The sequence below is a fragment of the Penicillium psychrosexuale genome, assembly GCF_028828465.1.
Source record: "Penicillium psychrosexuale strain IBT 29551 chromosome Unknown utg000005l, whole genome shotgun sequence".
Classification (NCBI taxonomy): Eukaryota; Fungi; Ascomycota; class Eurotiomycetes; order Eurotiales; family Aspergillaceae; genus Penicillium; species Penicillium psychrosexuale.
This window is the reverse complement of record NW_026643190.1, coordinates 998,898-1,013,758: the sequence shown is the minus strand read 5'-3', so window position 1 is coordinate 1,013,758 and position 14,861 is coordinate 998,898. Positions and strand designations below refer to the sequence as shown.

Genomic DNA, 14,861 nt, shown 5'->3' with positions numbered 1-14,861 from the left:
TTTTCTTTATAAAACTTCGAATACATTCCTCTCCCTCTTTCTAGTGATTTCCTTTCTTTTACAAATATCAAAAAGTATCAAGTACCGGTACCAATCTGCCCCATACACAATAGGGCGGCCAGCCAAGTCACTGTACCTTCCCCAACCCCCCAGACTGCAGCCTAAACTGCCAAGGACCCACCGCTCTCACCAGCCCCCGTTGACGTCGAACATCTCACATCCTTGGGGATTCTTACATTCTTCTCTTTCGGCTTCGGATTCTTCACTTTATCTCTTCTGTGGTCGCAAATAATTAGCCCGTCATGCCAGCCCTATATCCTCGATACTGGTAGGTACTATGATGACTCCCGTCAAGAGACATATCACTGATCCGTTACAGCTCTGGTTACTTCGGGGATAATGACTGCTATTCCACCTGGGACTCTTGGGGTCGCTGGGTAGCGTTCGCCGTGATCGTCGGTGTAGCCTTCCTAATCTTCTTCGGTTTCGCGTGAGTCCTACCTACTTCTCTTCTATGCGATGTCTCTCGATTCTAACAAGCTTGTCACAGATGCTTCAACGCACGCCGTCGCCGAACTCATGGCCAACGCCCTCTCACAGGAACGGGATGGATGGCTCCTCCTCCGGGCCCTCCTCCGCCAAATCAACCCATCTACCAGCAACCCCCATACGGCGACCCTTACTACCAGCAAAATGCGCCCCCTCAATACACCCCGAACCCTCAGAACTACGGCTACTTTGGTGCGCAAAATGCACCACCACAGCAGCAAGGCATCGAGTTGCAGCAGCCTCCGAATGCGTACACTGCCAACAGTCCCCACGGATATGCGCCGCCTCCTGGTCCTCCGCCCAACGGCAACAAGGACTAAACTCTACATCTTTCTAAAGCTTAATGAGCATGGCTTTGAAGGTCTTCCGATATTGCATGCCTCTTGATGAATTTGCCGGAAGTTAATGGTTTACGGCGTTTTTAACTGCGAAATGTGGTCTTTTTTTGGATTTGGTCGCATAGCCACATGGGTGGATGTTTTTTCTTTTACTACTTAATGCTTCATGTCTTCCATGTCAAATTTAACCCGAGTTCAGCTGAATTTAAGTATTTGGTTTGCAGCCTGAGATCCCTGAAAGAGCGGGACTTGAGGGTTATAGTTCTATGTTCTCTCGTACATCGTTTCTCTTTAATATATCTTGGACGGTCAAACTTGAAATGAACTGAATTAGAATTGCTCTTTCAAAGTTACTGGCTCTTCTTATTGATTCACTGAGACATCGTGTCATTCGATCACGCGGTTTCAGAGCAGAAGGACAGAAGGTCCAATGATACATGGTTTGAGATTGGACCAGTTGGACTCGCCAATTTAACAACTCAATTCTCAATTGTAAACCAGCCTCGCAATATATTCAGATTGATATATTTGATATAGCGGGCTGATTAGTGCCCCAGGCACCCCATCTCCGCCCTCGCCCTATATCGGGCTCCGCTCTGCGTTTTCTCAATGCGACAACCTCTGAGCCATGGATATCGACGATATTCTCGCGTCAGTGGATCGCGGTCCAGGCGCCAGCCTGGAATCCGCAGCGCTAGATCACCAGCTCCTCACGCGCTTCTGGGTAGCTGAACGCGCTGTGTCGGAGGTACTACCGTGGCCGGCGCCACTGATGGAGCGCATAATGGATCGCGTGCGGATACAGGTACACAGCACCTTCACAGCACTCCCTAAATCCAAATCACTAATGAAACCAAACACCTACAGATCGAAACAATCGAAGACCTAGCCGCATCCTCAGAAACAACCCCAACAACCGGAAACACGCACAACCCCAATCTCAACCTCCGCCTCTCAATCCTCCAAACCGACCTCGCCCGCAGCCAATACATAGTACGCAGTCTTCTGAGAGCCCGACTGGCCAAAATAACAAAATACAGCATGCACTATCTAGTCCTGCTCGCCTCGCGCAACAAAAACCCCCTCGCATCGCAAACACAATCAACCGCCTCCTCACAGAACCCGAACCAGCAGCCCGAGGACTCCGTGCCGGACATATCAGAGCTGACGGATCTTGCGCCGCTGTCGGAGCCGGAATCGTCGTTCCTGCATGCGCACCAGACGCTCCTGGCGGGCCACTATGCGGGGTCGTTTATGGGGGCGTTCCCGCGGCAGCTGAGGCGGTTGGATGATAATGCCGGTGGGACGAGTATGATCCAGGGGCCGGAGTTGAGGGAGGTTGTTTTTGTTCGGTGTCTTGGGGCGGAAGTTCCTGTTGTCGTTGGTGGGGAGGACGAGGAATATGACACGGGGGTTACCATGCGAATGGGCGATGTCTGGGTTGTGAGATGGGAAGGAGTTAAGGCGGCTTGGGGGAGAGGGGAGGTGGAATTATTGTGAGTCCTGGAGTCTTTTAGACTGGTTTGATATTCGACTTCATCATAGCGGAGTGGCGTTCTTTGGGTTATTTTATGAGATATTTTTCCTACTTCTATGGGACTTGCTTCAACGATGTATGTATGTCCTGTCAAGGCGGTTTCCATTGGCCGTGCCAGTAAATATCAAATACCAAATCGGATGGTTTTCTATAGCTATTTCATTTCTTTCAATCCCCTAAAAGACGCCAATCGCTAAGCTCAGAGAAACGCAAGTACTCCGAAAGCAGACACATATACCGAGATGCGAGGACACACCAGATCATAAAATCATAACAAACCAGAGCAAAGAAGTAGACCAGATAGAAGGCAGATGCCATCACCGAGATCGTATGACATTATGCGACATACCCGTAGGTGGGCGGATCTTCAGAGATTCGCTCCAGGTATTCGCGGTCAATCAGACTCTCAATGCGACGCTTGATCATGTTCACGTCTGGGACAAAGCGGGCGGAAAGTTGCGAAAGAGTCTCATTCATTAGTTGAGCATGAGTAAGCGTTTTGCGTTGTCTGCCAGAGATTAGTTCGTCAGATCACATACGAGGATTATATGGGAGAGTCATACTTCATAATGCGGACGATAGCAGCTTCGATGGTACCGTTGCGCTCGTCATTCATCTTCTTTTCAGTGATCTTGCGCTGATCTTGGTTCTCGACTTTGTTGGCACCGCCGCTGACAACTCCGATACGCACTTTCACAAAGGGGCTGTGGAAATCATTGTTGAAAAAGAAGCGGTCAGTGGGCCTCACATCCTTGCTCATAGGCTCCTTCTTCAACACTCGAGTCTTTGGGGCAACCGCAAGCGATTGCAAGTTGCGGATCAAGTCGTGGTCTTGTATCAGCGTGCGAGTTTTGATCTCGTCATAGGTGAGGCCTTCGCCGTCGGGGATGTCGTTGAATAATAACAAGATGATCATGGCGTATGTTGACACGTTGAGTTCATAGCGCTGGACCTTTCCATTGGTGCGTACAAAAGTGGTTCGAAGATCGCTAGTGCCCATGCTAGCCTGCCACGACAGTTTGCGGCCACTGTGCTTGTCGAGATAAAACCTCTCAAAGCTTTGCTTCAGTGTATCAATCTCCCGTGGGAAAATGCAAGGCAATTGGACCGTTCCCTCTTTGGCTCCCATGATTTCCATTGGCCACATGGTACTGGTGAGGACGTTGATCTCCAGGTCCACGGGTTTCTGGTCAGGATCACCACTGCGCGCAATGTGCTCCTTGTAATTGGTGGTAAGGTCTTCCGAGATGGTCATATCCTTGAACATGGACTCAATGCGTTGAGTAAACTGGTTACCGACCTCTAACTTCATCTTCGAAATCATCTGTCTCTCTGCATCCATGCTGACAGAGCGTTTCATCAGAAGACGGCGTGATAGATGTTTCTTATAATAAGTTTCAAATAGATCCTTGTCCTTGATGTACCGCAACAGTGTAATTCCGCTGTCTAGGAGAACGTCTACCTCGCTTTCTGTCTTCCCCTTAATGCCCTTCTTCAAGTTTTCATCGAAGAAGAGAGACAGGTACTCGGAATTTCGCGAGTTCTGGTTGATGAAGTTGGCGAAGCTCGCCCCAATTGAGCCTTGCATGCCCTGGTCCGAGGCGAAGGCATTCTCCCAAATGTTATCGAATTTCCGCTTGAGGATGAGAATGTCATCGACCCAGCGGATTGCTGACACTGTTTGCTGACTCTGAGGCTTTTCTTTGTCTTTTCCCTTCGCCGGCTTTTTCTCTTTTTCACCATCCTTCTCTGCTGATGGGGCTGGGGCTTGTGGTAAGAGTATAGACGAAGCATTGATTTCTTTGCCCATTTCCACAATTCGCTTGCTGGCCATGTTTGTCAAAGCTTGCTTCTTCTTGTCGACTCTTTTATTAAGCGTGTAAATATTCCGTAACCCCTCCAAGTGATCGTGATCCAGCATTTGCCGGACGCCGGTCCCCTCGAAATTGACGACCTCGTCAATATTGTTCCGGATGAGCTCCTCGTCAAGCAACTCAAGGACCTTCGGCTCTGTCGTGACCGCCAACATATAACGGCATCGCTCCTCCTCTTCAGTGATTCGCTGGGTTGCGAATCGGCAAAACGTGGTAGCATCTCCCATTTCCAAGAGCCGTTGCCCTTCTGCCCGGTAGAACTCCTTACTTGTTTCGAGAAAGGCTGGTTCAAACTCAGTCAGATAAAGTTTTGAGCTCTCCTCCTCTGTAGTAGTTTCGTAGAGGCCCTCCAACATTTGGATGCAATGCCGAATGAGCGGCCGTTCAATAATGTGCCCCGAACGTTCCAGTTGGATCATGAATAGTATGGTGGATTCGAGTACATCCATAACAGTCAAATCAGAGCCGGCACGGACGGGAGCTCGTAGGATATGGTCTCGGAATAGAGCCAGGCAGGCAACGTAGATGGATGGGTGAGTACGGCTTGCCACCATACGGTCCTGCGCAAGAAGTTAGCGCATTGTATCAATACCATAGAGCGTGAAACCCCACCATATACATCAGAACATCGGTAACCATGCCCATGCCCAATTGATGATCTTCCCAGGCATCCTTCAGGACGGTGAGAAACTTCTCCCCCGCCTCCCTCCTCTCACTTGACTGGTCCTGCGCATCGGTGGATTTTTGCGCCCGCACGAGGGTCGAAGAAATTGAATCAATAATGTGGGTTCGGACATTGGTTTTCAACCAGTCTTGCTCTAGTTGTTTGACTTGTTCGTAAAGATCGGAAGCCCGCATCATCAACACGATCTTGTAGGCATGGCGGTAGAGCTCTTCGAATGCCAGGGTTGAGGCATTTTTAGTATTAATTTCAATCAAGGATGACGAGAGGACTGTCCAGATAGAATCGAAATCTTCGGTATTGGCATGGGAGACTCCCTAGAAGTATAGTTAGTGAATAGCTTCATAGGTTTAACCCCGCATGGTCAACGAACTCTGCGAGGAGCTCGAATCTTGTGACGAGCCCTCATTGCTGCCATCTTGAAGGCAATACAGTAAGTCCAAGAGAAAGTGAGTGAACAGAGAACTTAAAACTTAACAAAAAAAAAAGGTGAAGAAAGAATGCGCTCTTCTCTCCGCGGAGGCCAACCCCGGAAATTCTAAAGTTCCGGCTGTCACTGACCGAGCATCGTCATTTCACCTGTGCTTTTTCTTCTTCTCTCAAGTTTTGTCTGAAGCTTGCCTGAATACTTTCTCTCTGACTTGCAAATATCTCTACTATCTTTGGACTTATTCCTCTGTCAGCTTTTAAACACTTATCACCATGCGCCCTTTCACCCCGGGTCTCCGCCCATTGAATGCCCTTCTGTCGCAAGCACAGTCATACACTACTGTTGCGCGCATACAATCTTCACGCTTCCTCTCAACACAATCTTTCTCTCTAAACTCAGCTCGCCCATCACCTCTTCTCCCCCGCTCGCAGCGTATCTTCCTCCAAACCCAAATCCGATACAACTCCCGCGCTCCTCACCCTCTCACCGAATCACCCAAGACACCCAAGAGTCAGGCGGAGCAGGAGGCTGAATGGGAAGCGCGGAACCAGGAGCGTCGCAAGGATGAGGAAGCCTATCGCATTACATTCACGTGTAAGCCGTGCGGTCATCGCTCTTCCCACCGCATGTCCAAGCAAGGCTACCATCGTGGAACTGTGCTTATCCAATGTCCTGAGTGTGACTCGCGCCATGTCATGAGTGATCACCTTGGTGTCTTCTTTGACAAGAAGACAACTCTGGAAGACCTTTTGAAAGAGAAAGGTCAGACATTGACCCACGGCCACACGGAGGGCAACCTGGAATTCTGGGAGGATGGGTCTGTGAAGAGCTATGACTTGGAGGGCAAGGAGATACTGGGAGCAAGCGATGAGGGTAAGTCGGCTTGAGTTCGTTCGAAGTGAGGTTCCTGCATAGATTATTGGTGGAGTGGGTGCATATCAGGTGTTTTGTTTGTCTTGTTGGATGTGTATATTATGGCGATGAAAGACTCTCTACTCCCAGCATGGCAGGATCCAAGCATCGATGAGAAGAAGGATATATATTGGGGGCTTTGTACATTAAAAATCACTTTGACTGAATTCTCAGTCAACTCTTAATTTTCAAGGACAACCCTATCTTCAAAGACGAAGAACACAAGACTGTGTACAGAAGAAATCAAATTGTTCCGAGAAGGTATATACAATGCAAGTATAATGTAGTAATCCATTCCACCAAAACGCCCAGTTTTTTGTATGCCAATAACACCATTTCATGACACATGCAAATAGATGTCAAATCCTCTACCAACCGCGTCTCTTTCCACGGTGCTCCAAGCCCTTCTCACGGCGCTTGTCTCTCTTCCGCTCGTTCTTCTTCATCTTATCACGTCCGTGCTTCTCAGGGTCAGCAACAGCGTCGATGCGACGCTTAGCCCGTCGTCCTTCACGGCGTTCCTTGATAGCCGCCTGGACTCTAGATATATGCTCCACGTACTCGGTGGTGCCGAGTTTCTTCTGGAGAAGATCTAAGACCTCGTGACAGTTGGAGACGAGGGATTTGTACGTGTTCTGGAAGGTCTCATCCGAGGAGCGTGGCGCCGGGATCGATGGATCCGTCAGATGCTGCAGGGGAATGAGAATAACGCGCAGAGAAGGCCTGATCTGCTCAACCTCGATGTGGCGGATGAGCGCGGCAAGAAGTGTGATGGAGGCTGTCTTGGGAATGAGGGCCTCTGCTCGGCCGGAGATAGTTTCCCGTCGCAAAAAGGAGGAAATCTGCTTGAAAATGTAGTGGATGGCAGATCTGTTGTATTCCACCTTGGCTTCCTCCTTTGCCTCTCCTCCAGCTTCACTGCCAGCGTCCTCATCCTCGTCCTCATCTTCGGATTCAACATCCTCACCTGCCAGCTTTGGAAGCTCGAGTCCGTTTTGAGAACAGCAACGTCCAAGGAAGACAGTGTTACGTACACTCTGCATAGCAAGTTCCTCGGCAATGCCCGGGGTACGCAGACTGCGAAGACTGGCACGAAGAAGCTGCAGCATAGCTGGCTTGTCCATGGCGAGACCAGAACTTCCAGTCAAGGGAAGGGAAGCGTAACCTGCAGCGGCATTTGTCTTGGCTAGATCAGCCATCCACAAGCCTACAAGGTTCGCAGCACAGGTCTTGACCCATGCGTGGGGGAAGAACAGGCACTCTTGGACGGAAGTCCAGATAGAAGCGCATTGCGGGCTCAGAGCAAGTGTGGAAGCCGTCTTGCAAAGCTTTGTGAAAAGTTGCAAGGCATAGTAAAGAGCTTCCCAATTGCCATTCTCATGATCATCTAGAACGGGCTGCATCAAGCCAGGGAGGATTCCGATGACAAATCGAGCCTGTTTATCTTTCTCGGTCTGCTCGGCCTCGAAGTAGATGCGCATGGCCTGCAATCCAATACTGCATAAAGCCATGTTGTCAGTCTGCTCCAACCACGACCGAAGGGGAGTAAGGATAGTCTTCATCTGCTCCCGATCCGCACGATTGAAGAACTCTCCTAGCAATGTACCAGCCAACTCGCGGCATTCCGGCGAGTCGTCGTTGGCCATAGCAAGAACGATAGGCAGGAAGAAGGTGCTAATAATATCTTGTGCCAATTCTGGGCCGGTCTTTGAAAGAAGCGCGTGCATCGCCTCCATGACTGACTGCCGCCCGGACTGATGCTTGTAGTCCAGGTTCTTTGCGAAGAAAGCGAGCTGTTTGGTCCATCGACTCTTTGCCTGCGGGTACTCAATCAGGAAATGAACATAGGTTCCGCGAGCAAGGTCCCGCGCAGACCGAGTTTGGTTTGTCACCATCATGGTCGCGATGTTGTCCATAAGCTCATACATCTCCGGAACGACGAGTTTCCGGGACATGACTGCGCGGATGAAGTTGAAAGTCACACCTTGGCGATCTGGCTCCTCAATGTCGGAAGCCAGACGCTTGAGCAAGTATGCGAGATGTCCGTCACGAAGCTTGGTGTCCTTTCGTTCACGCAGCATGGAAGAAATCAACTTCAGGGACGCTTGTGCCGCTTCGGAGTTTGTGCTAGGAGACTCCTTAACAAGCTTGACTGCTTCGGTGAAATAGACGTGTGAGTTCTCGTCAATCTCCGGCAGCGGAAGCTTGATGATCGTGGATAGCAAACGGAGAGCAGAAACCTTCACTTCCTCTTGAGACTGAACAAGCGCATCACCAATGATGGGAATGAAGCCCGACAAGTTAGAAGCTGTCAACAACGAATTGAACTTGTTGAGGATAGCACGAAGCACATCCAGCGAGAACCGGGTCAGCTTGTAAACATGAGAAGATGTCGTACCCCTGTGCTCGCCCCGCTTGGCTCCTTGCAATCGAATCAAGAACCGCTCCTCGTATCTGGTCTTGGGCGCAGCTGGGCCTGCATCTGGGGCATTGTCCCGATAAGCCTCTTTGATGACCTCGTAACAGAAGACTAACATATCGCGACTTTCGGCGTCAGGGTTTCTCAGAAGACCGATGCCAATTCTTCGCATGAGCTCATCAAGCTTGTTGACGAGCTTCGAATTGAGCTTTTCGCGTAGGAGTGCCTGGAGAGGCCTAATCAGGTTTGACAAGTGGTTGATAGTTGAGATCTTAGCAAGAAGCTCCATAGAGTCGTAGCTCTTGCTGCTCTTGACCTCCTGCATTTTGCTGGTGTATCCTTCGGCATCCTTTTCTTGGCCGACTGTGCCAAAGGTATCATCCATCACAACCGCAACCAGTTCTTTCAAACAGTAATCCAAATCTCCTTGCTTGAAGTGATCGGTGGTGGTCACAAGCATAGAATGAACGGTGAATGAGAGAACGTGAAGCTGATAACCTCGAGCGAGCACGTTACGGAGTTCCTTGAGGATGTAGCCGAAATAAACAGGACCCAAAAGGAGAGCGAGCTCGTTGAGTGTTTTCCGTGCAGTGTCGCGAGAATCCTGTGCTTTACTCTTGAGGGTTGCGCAGACATCTAGCAGGACTGGTGGGAGACGAATAGCCAGTTCTTCTTCGGGGAGAATCTTGAGAAGCTTGACAGTGGTAATCGAAGCTGGCAGGCGCATACTCATTTCCTTCTCCTGCTTGTGGTGAATGTACTTGGTCAGGAAAGGAATAAAGTTTGTGGTAAGCTCTGTTGACACCTTCGCAAGAGAAGGAACAGTCTTGGCGAGGGTGCACATGGGCAGCTCGACAACATCCATCTTATCAACTTCACCATCGATCTGGATTTCTGTCCCCTTCTTTCGGTTCATTGCACTAGACAGCGCATCGGACATGCGGCCTAGTAGTCTGAGGATGTTCTTCTCCTTTTCAGGCTTGCTTGCCATGTAGCTGCGGTATCTCCGGAAGTTTGCTCGGAACTGACCCCATTCCAACCATTCAGAGAGAACGCCAAGGGTCGCAACACCTTCGGCAATCAGGTTGTGGGCGTTTTCATCAGCAGCATCCTCGAAGATGAAATGCTCAATGAGAGGAATGAAGATGGTGCCCAGATTCGTAGCCTGAATGCTACCTTGAGCTGCGTCTGCAGCCAGACGTCGCAATGCACGTTGCCGGCGGTGCTGTTGAATGTGGAGAATGTTGGTGAAGAAAGAGGCCTCTTCATCATCGCCGACAAGAAGAACGTGCATGTCCTGCACAGAAGGTCTGGTGGGGTTGAGTTTGACGAAGTAGCCAATGACTGCGACAACTTCAGAGCGAATAAGTTCAGACTTCTGTCGGATGCCGTATTGCAAAGAGGGGAACAGAACATCATTGATGAGCGCCTCAAAGTCTGCGTCTGGTTCTGTGGACGCTCTGTCGATGAATCGTCTCAGACCGAAGGAGGCGCTAGATCGGATAGAAAGCTCATCTTCATCCCTCAAATGGAAAAGCATGTTGTAGAGAAGAGGCTTCCACTGCTTCGCGCTCAGAGTTTGAGACAGTTCGTCGCTGACTGTTCTGAAAGCCTGCAGACGTCTGGCATAATCGGGTTCGAGTCTTTTAGTTGAGCGAGAGTTTAGATCTGCACACAAGTCGGCAACAATCATGAGGTTCTCGTCGTGCGTAGCAAGAGCACCAAAAACTCGGGCCAATACTTCTCTGTTCGCGTCATCCTTGAAGTAGTCGAACATCGAGCACACCGCATCAAATACTTGTTGCGCGAGCTCGGCATCTTCCTTGGGGTCCCATAAGGGCAAAAAGTGTTCGAGAATCTTTAACAAACCAGACTTGGTTCTGGGGCTAACACGATCCGCGGGCTGACGAAGCAGATATGTCGTAATTCCGACAAGACTAGCGGTCTCTTTGGAAGATTCGACGCAGGGAGCGATCAGGGAAAGAGCATTGACTCCGGAATAAAGAACGGGCTTCGAGGGGCCTCTCTTGAGAAGACGACCGAGGTGGAAGAGAGCGTGCTCCAGGTAGGGAGAGAGGACTTCGGATTTGATTTGCTCAGCTGGGAAGTCAGGCATCTCTTCGGTTTCCTGTAACTTTTTGTCCGTAGACTGCGCAACTAACGGAACGAGAATCTCATCCAAGATAAAGACCTTGACTTCATCGCGGGTAGATTCGACCGCGAGACAGTCAATCACCTTAGTCAAGACCTTGTCATTTTGCTGCACCAAGTAGAACGTTGACCTTGGAACAGCGGCCCAAGTGGAGAACAATCGTAGAAGGCCCGAAACACCTTGTGCTGTCTCAATAGGGAATTGATCCAGTCTGCTGTCAATCATCTCCTTGAAGATGATACGGACGTAGGGAGTCCAATCATGATTCGGGACAATTGAGAAGACCAAATTGAGACAGCGAATACACTCTGAACGAATACTTTGGAGCACAGGCAAGAGGCGTTCATCTGGGCGATCGCTACCCTCGTTGTAAATCGCCCGGCATGCTCGCACCAAACAGTAGACAACCACATCCATCGTCTGCGATGCAAATTCGGTCATACGGGTTTGAAGGGTCTCAAAGACAGTATCGATCAGCTTAAGCAGACCTAGCTGTCTTCTTGGGGTTGTCAACTCTTCCTGGAAGGCAGTCGGATCGCACTCATCGTTGTCTTTGACAACATGAACGTTTGCAAGAGGACCAAATGAAAGCTTCATGAAAAGCCCAAAGTCGTGCTCTGAAAGGTGCGAGATAGTTCGAAGAATGGTCTTTCGTCTGCCAGCTTGGCCAGCGGCCGCTGAACCAGCCTTAGAGATCATTCGACCATAGAGTAGTCGAAGGACAACGGGGAGGAGAACAGCGCGGTGCTCTTGTTGAATTAGACTTTCTTCGTCGCCAACATGCACGAACACAGCAAGCTCATCTTTGAATCTAGCCTCATCTAAGAGATTAAGTAGGTTTTCTTGATACGGGCGCACATTCGGATCTTTCCACGTGAAAAGGACTTTCAGCGCATGCTTCTGCAGATCAGAATTACCATGGCACAGGAGTCCCAGAACTGCCGCATAGACCTCGGGTGCCTTAAACAAGACAATGGGGTTGAGGAACTGCGCGAACAAAGCAAGCATCGACAATCGATCTCGGAATCCCCAACGCACTTGCGCATCATCAGTCTCAGTATCTTCGACCTTCGGCTCGCCAGTTGCGGGCGCGTCATCTTGATCTTCGCGCAATGCCCAGGACAAGAACAATGGCACAATCTGGCGCGAGCGTTTCTCAGCAACGCCCGGTGCAGCGTTCAAGACACGAAGTGCATGGGTTCGCGGGGAAGCGGGAAGTATGTTTGCGACTGTGTGGTCTTGTTTGAATTGTTGAGATAGCACATGATACGGATCCTCTGTGCTCTTGGTATTTGCGGCGAGTATTTTTTCAACTTTGGCGACATTGTAACACTGGAAGTGGCTCTTGACGAAAGAGCTTTCGTCGTCTTCTGTTGGAGTGTCGCTGGGCGCTTCGGAATCCCGCTCTGACAGCCACTGGATAGACAAATCGGACACAATCTTCTCACCCTGGGGATTTTCGCTAATGGTCTTTAATGCAGCCGCAGAGTCATCCCACAATGGGGCCAACTTCTTCGAGAACAATCCGAAGCAAAAGTAAGGGACCAGGGTGGCCATCCATCTGCGGTGAGCAATTTGGGGGTAGAGAATCGCAAGTTTGCGGATATGCATAGAAATAGTTCTCACGGAGTCCATTGTCAGCGGGCTCTCTTCGACTTGGATGGCTAATTCCACGGGCGAGGGGTCGTCTTTGGCAATGCGAACAATTAATTCCCGTAGAATCTGAAGAGATACCAGCCTCAGCCTGTGCGATGGGCTTGCCAGGTTCACAATTAAATCTTGAGCAAAGGCTTCCAGGGTGGGATGTTCGAGGTCTGCGGACTCTGGGAGAGAGGAAATGAAAGTAAGGGCACCCTCCAAAAAGACTGGCAGGCGAGAGAATTTTGTAGCAGTGGCGATGATTGGTTTCAAGAGGCTCGAGTCAAGCTCTCCAACTTTGTTAGCGAGTTCGACATACGTCTTGAAACCTTGACCAAGGAAAAACACTAGGCCCTTCGTCTCGGCGTTATTGCCTTCAGCTGCACCATCTTGGAACGCTGATAGGAGGTTACTATGCAACTTAGAGACCATCTTGGGCATTGTAGCAGAATCTGCAAACAAAGAGATAGCGGCTGGAAGCTTCACCAGCGCATTCAAGAAGGCTTCATCTTTTGTGGGGTATTCCAATGAATCAGTGATGCGAGATTTGAAGGCATCTGGGCAGGAAATGTAGCCAGGTTGCGAGGTCTCGGACGTGATGCAACCAGCCTCATGCAGGCGTAACAGGGTGAAACAAGTCTCCCACTCGGATTTTTGCCATGATGAATTAATAAACTTCTGGAAAGGCGAAAGAAGCAAGCTCTGGAATCGCTCTGATCCCCACTCTGAGAATGTTGCGCAGAAGAATAGGAAATATTTTGAAAGCTGGCCTGTAGACACTAGGTCGATAATAGGGCGAAGGAAAGGTAGTAACTCGTCCATGGGGGACATTTGAAAGGCATATGCAACGCTGATAAGGATCTGTAATATCGTTGCTGATGATACATCAGATGCGGACACCTGCTGGAGGAGGGACAGTTGAATCTGATGAACGATCTTCCAGTTTTGGATTCTGACACCCTTGCGAGTGGTCACAAGCAGGAACATTATACGGCAGCACTCCGAGAGATTGGGATTCGGAGTTGATTTTGAACGATCTTCGATGTAAGCCTTGACCGTGTCGAGAATGGGACCGAAGGTATCGGGAGTCGTGGCGTGGACAAGACTGACAATCAGACCGAATATAACTTCTGCAGGATCATTGTGGTTTTCACTAGTCGGCGGCATCTGGCTTAGAACGCAATTGAGGATGTCCATGCCATTGGAGTGAAGCCCGTTATTGACTCCCCTGATAGCATCGGAGAACATGTTCATCAATCCTTCCCTGTAGTTCTCGGTATCCTTGTTGTCGTCGGCGGCCTTCGAGATATCGTCGAAAAGGAATGAGACCGCAGTCTCGAGGGGTGCTTTGTTCTTGTAGTAAACAAGGCCGGCCTTTCTGATAAGGAACGACATCGACTCAGCGGCGAACCTCGCCACAAATGGCTTTTGTCGTTCTTTTCCGAGATATGGAGTCATTATACCTAGCAGCTGCCGCAGGTCTGGTACCAACAGACGAGAAAGGAATTTGAAGATCCATGCAAGACAGGTGAAACTCCATTCAACGACCTCAATATCGGGATGTGTTGCCGCAACGGACGACACCAGTGTCACCGCCGTAGCAAAATGTTTTTCGAACTTGACACCCAGGTCCCGAGCAAATTGCGCAAGCAAGCTCAATAGCGGCTCCATAGAGAGCTGGTCTCTCTTCTCGATGAATTCCACCAATAGACTCATAATCTTTTCTTCATGATACAGAACTTGCGCAAAGCTCTCGGAAAGAGGGTTGACACGCCGTACGAATTGTGTAAAGTTGTCTGAAAGGTTCATCTCGAACCAGTGATCGAGGGCCGCTCGGAAATAAGAAGATGTTTCGTCTTCATCTTCGCCGAAACTGGCGCGGCGCACGCGGTGGATCGGGTCGATTTTGAGCTTGGTGATGCGTGATGAAAAGCCCTCGAATCGGTGGTTTTTTGTGGTTTCGGTGCCCGTTTTTAGGCGCCTAACAGGCTTTGATTTTGTGCCTGTCCCCACCATCTTGACGGGTCTGACGAGCAGCACTGTTCGTGAGAAAGGTACTGGCCACTTTTTTTTTGGCTGATCCGCATGGAATACAAAAAAGTTATTCGGGACGGGATTAGTTTATTCCGAGACCGGTATCTACCTACATCACGTGCCGATAAGGTGGCCCAAGCTCCTGCTTTCGAGAAACCCGAGATGTTCTATCCTGCGCCTAGTCGCATGTAGTCGATTTGGTGGCAGCTTTGGACAGTTCGGTTGTTTGAAAAATCTTATACTTTTCGAGTCTCTTGTCTGTCCGTTTCCCCCCATTTTGACTGTCTTTTATCAAA

At 49.8% G+C, this 14,861-nt stretch overlaps 5 protein-coding genes across 5 annotated transcripts; 3 read left to right on the top strand and 2 right to left on the bottom strand.

Moving 5' to 3' along the window:
• Nucleotides 1-302: 302 nt before the first annotated feature.
• N7518_009319 (resistance to Congo red protein) lies at nt 303-869 on the top strand (the record flags this gene model as incomplete). Its single annotated transcript, XM_057190246.1, has 3 exons — nt 303-328; nt 380-490; nt 551-869. The coding sequence occupies 3 exons, from the start codon at nt 303-305 to the stop codon at nt 867-869; spliced, it is 456 nt and encodes a 151-aa protein (XP_057037902.1).
• Nucleotides 870-1,515: 646 nt separating this feature from the next.
• Nucleotides 1,516-2,387, top strand: sld5 (putative GINS DNA replication complex subunit Sld5; the record flags this gene model as incomplete). Its single annotated transcript, XM_057190245.1, has 2 exons — nt 1,516-1,692; nt 1,755-2,387. 2 exons carry the CDS (start codon nt 1,516-1,518, stop codon nt 2,385-2,387), a joined length of 810 nt encoding a protein of 269 aa, XP_057037901.1.
• A 373-nt stretch (nt 2,388-2,760) lies between these two features.
• N7518_009317 (cullin family protein) lies at nt 2,761-5,398 on the bottom strand (the record flags this gene model as incomplete). Its single annotated transcript, XM_057190244.1, has 4 exons — nt 2,761-2,932; nt 2,988-4,858; nt 4,911-5,297; nt 5,354-5,398. The coding sequence occupies 4 exons, from the start codon at nt 5,396-5,398 to the stop codon at nt 2,761-2,763; spliced, it is 2,475 nt and encodes an 824-aa protein (XP_057037900.1).
• A 284-nt stretch (nt 5,399-5,682) lies between these two features.
• On the top strand, nt 5,683-6,297 carry N7518_009316 (DNL-type zinc finger protein; the record flags this gene model as incomplete). The annotated part of the gene is made up of 1 exon (XM_057190243.1): nt 5,683-6,297. One exon carries the CDS (start codon nt 5,683-5,685, stop codon nt 6,295-6,297), a length of 615 nt encoding a protein of 204 aa, XP_057037899.1.
• A 393-nt stretch (nt 6,298-6,690) lies between these two features.
• On the bottom strand, nt 6,691-14,547 carry N7518_009315 (uncharacterized protein; the record flags this gene model as incomplete). The annotated part of the gene is made up of 1 exon (XM_057190242.1): nt 6,691-14,547. One exon carries the CDS (start codon nt 14,545-14,547, stop codon nt 6,691-6,693), a length of 7,857 nt encoding a protein of 2,618 aa, XP_057037898.1.
• Between the last annotated feature and the right edge of the window lie 314 nt (nt 14,548-14,861).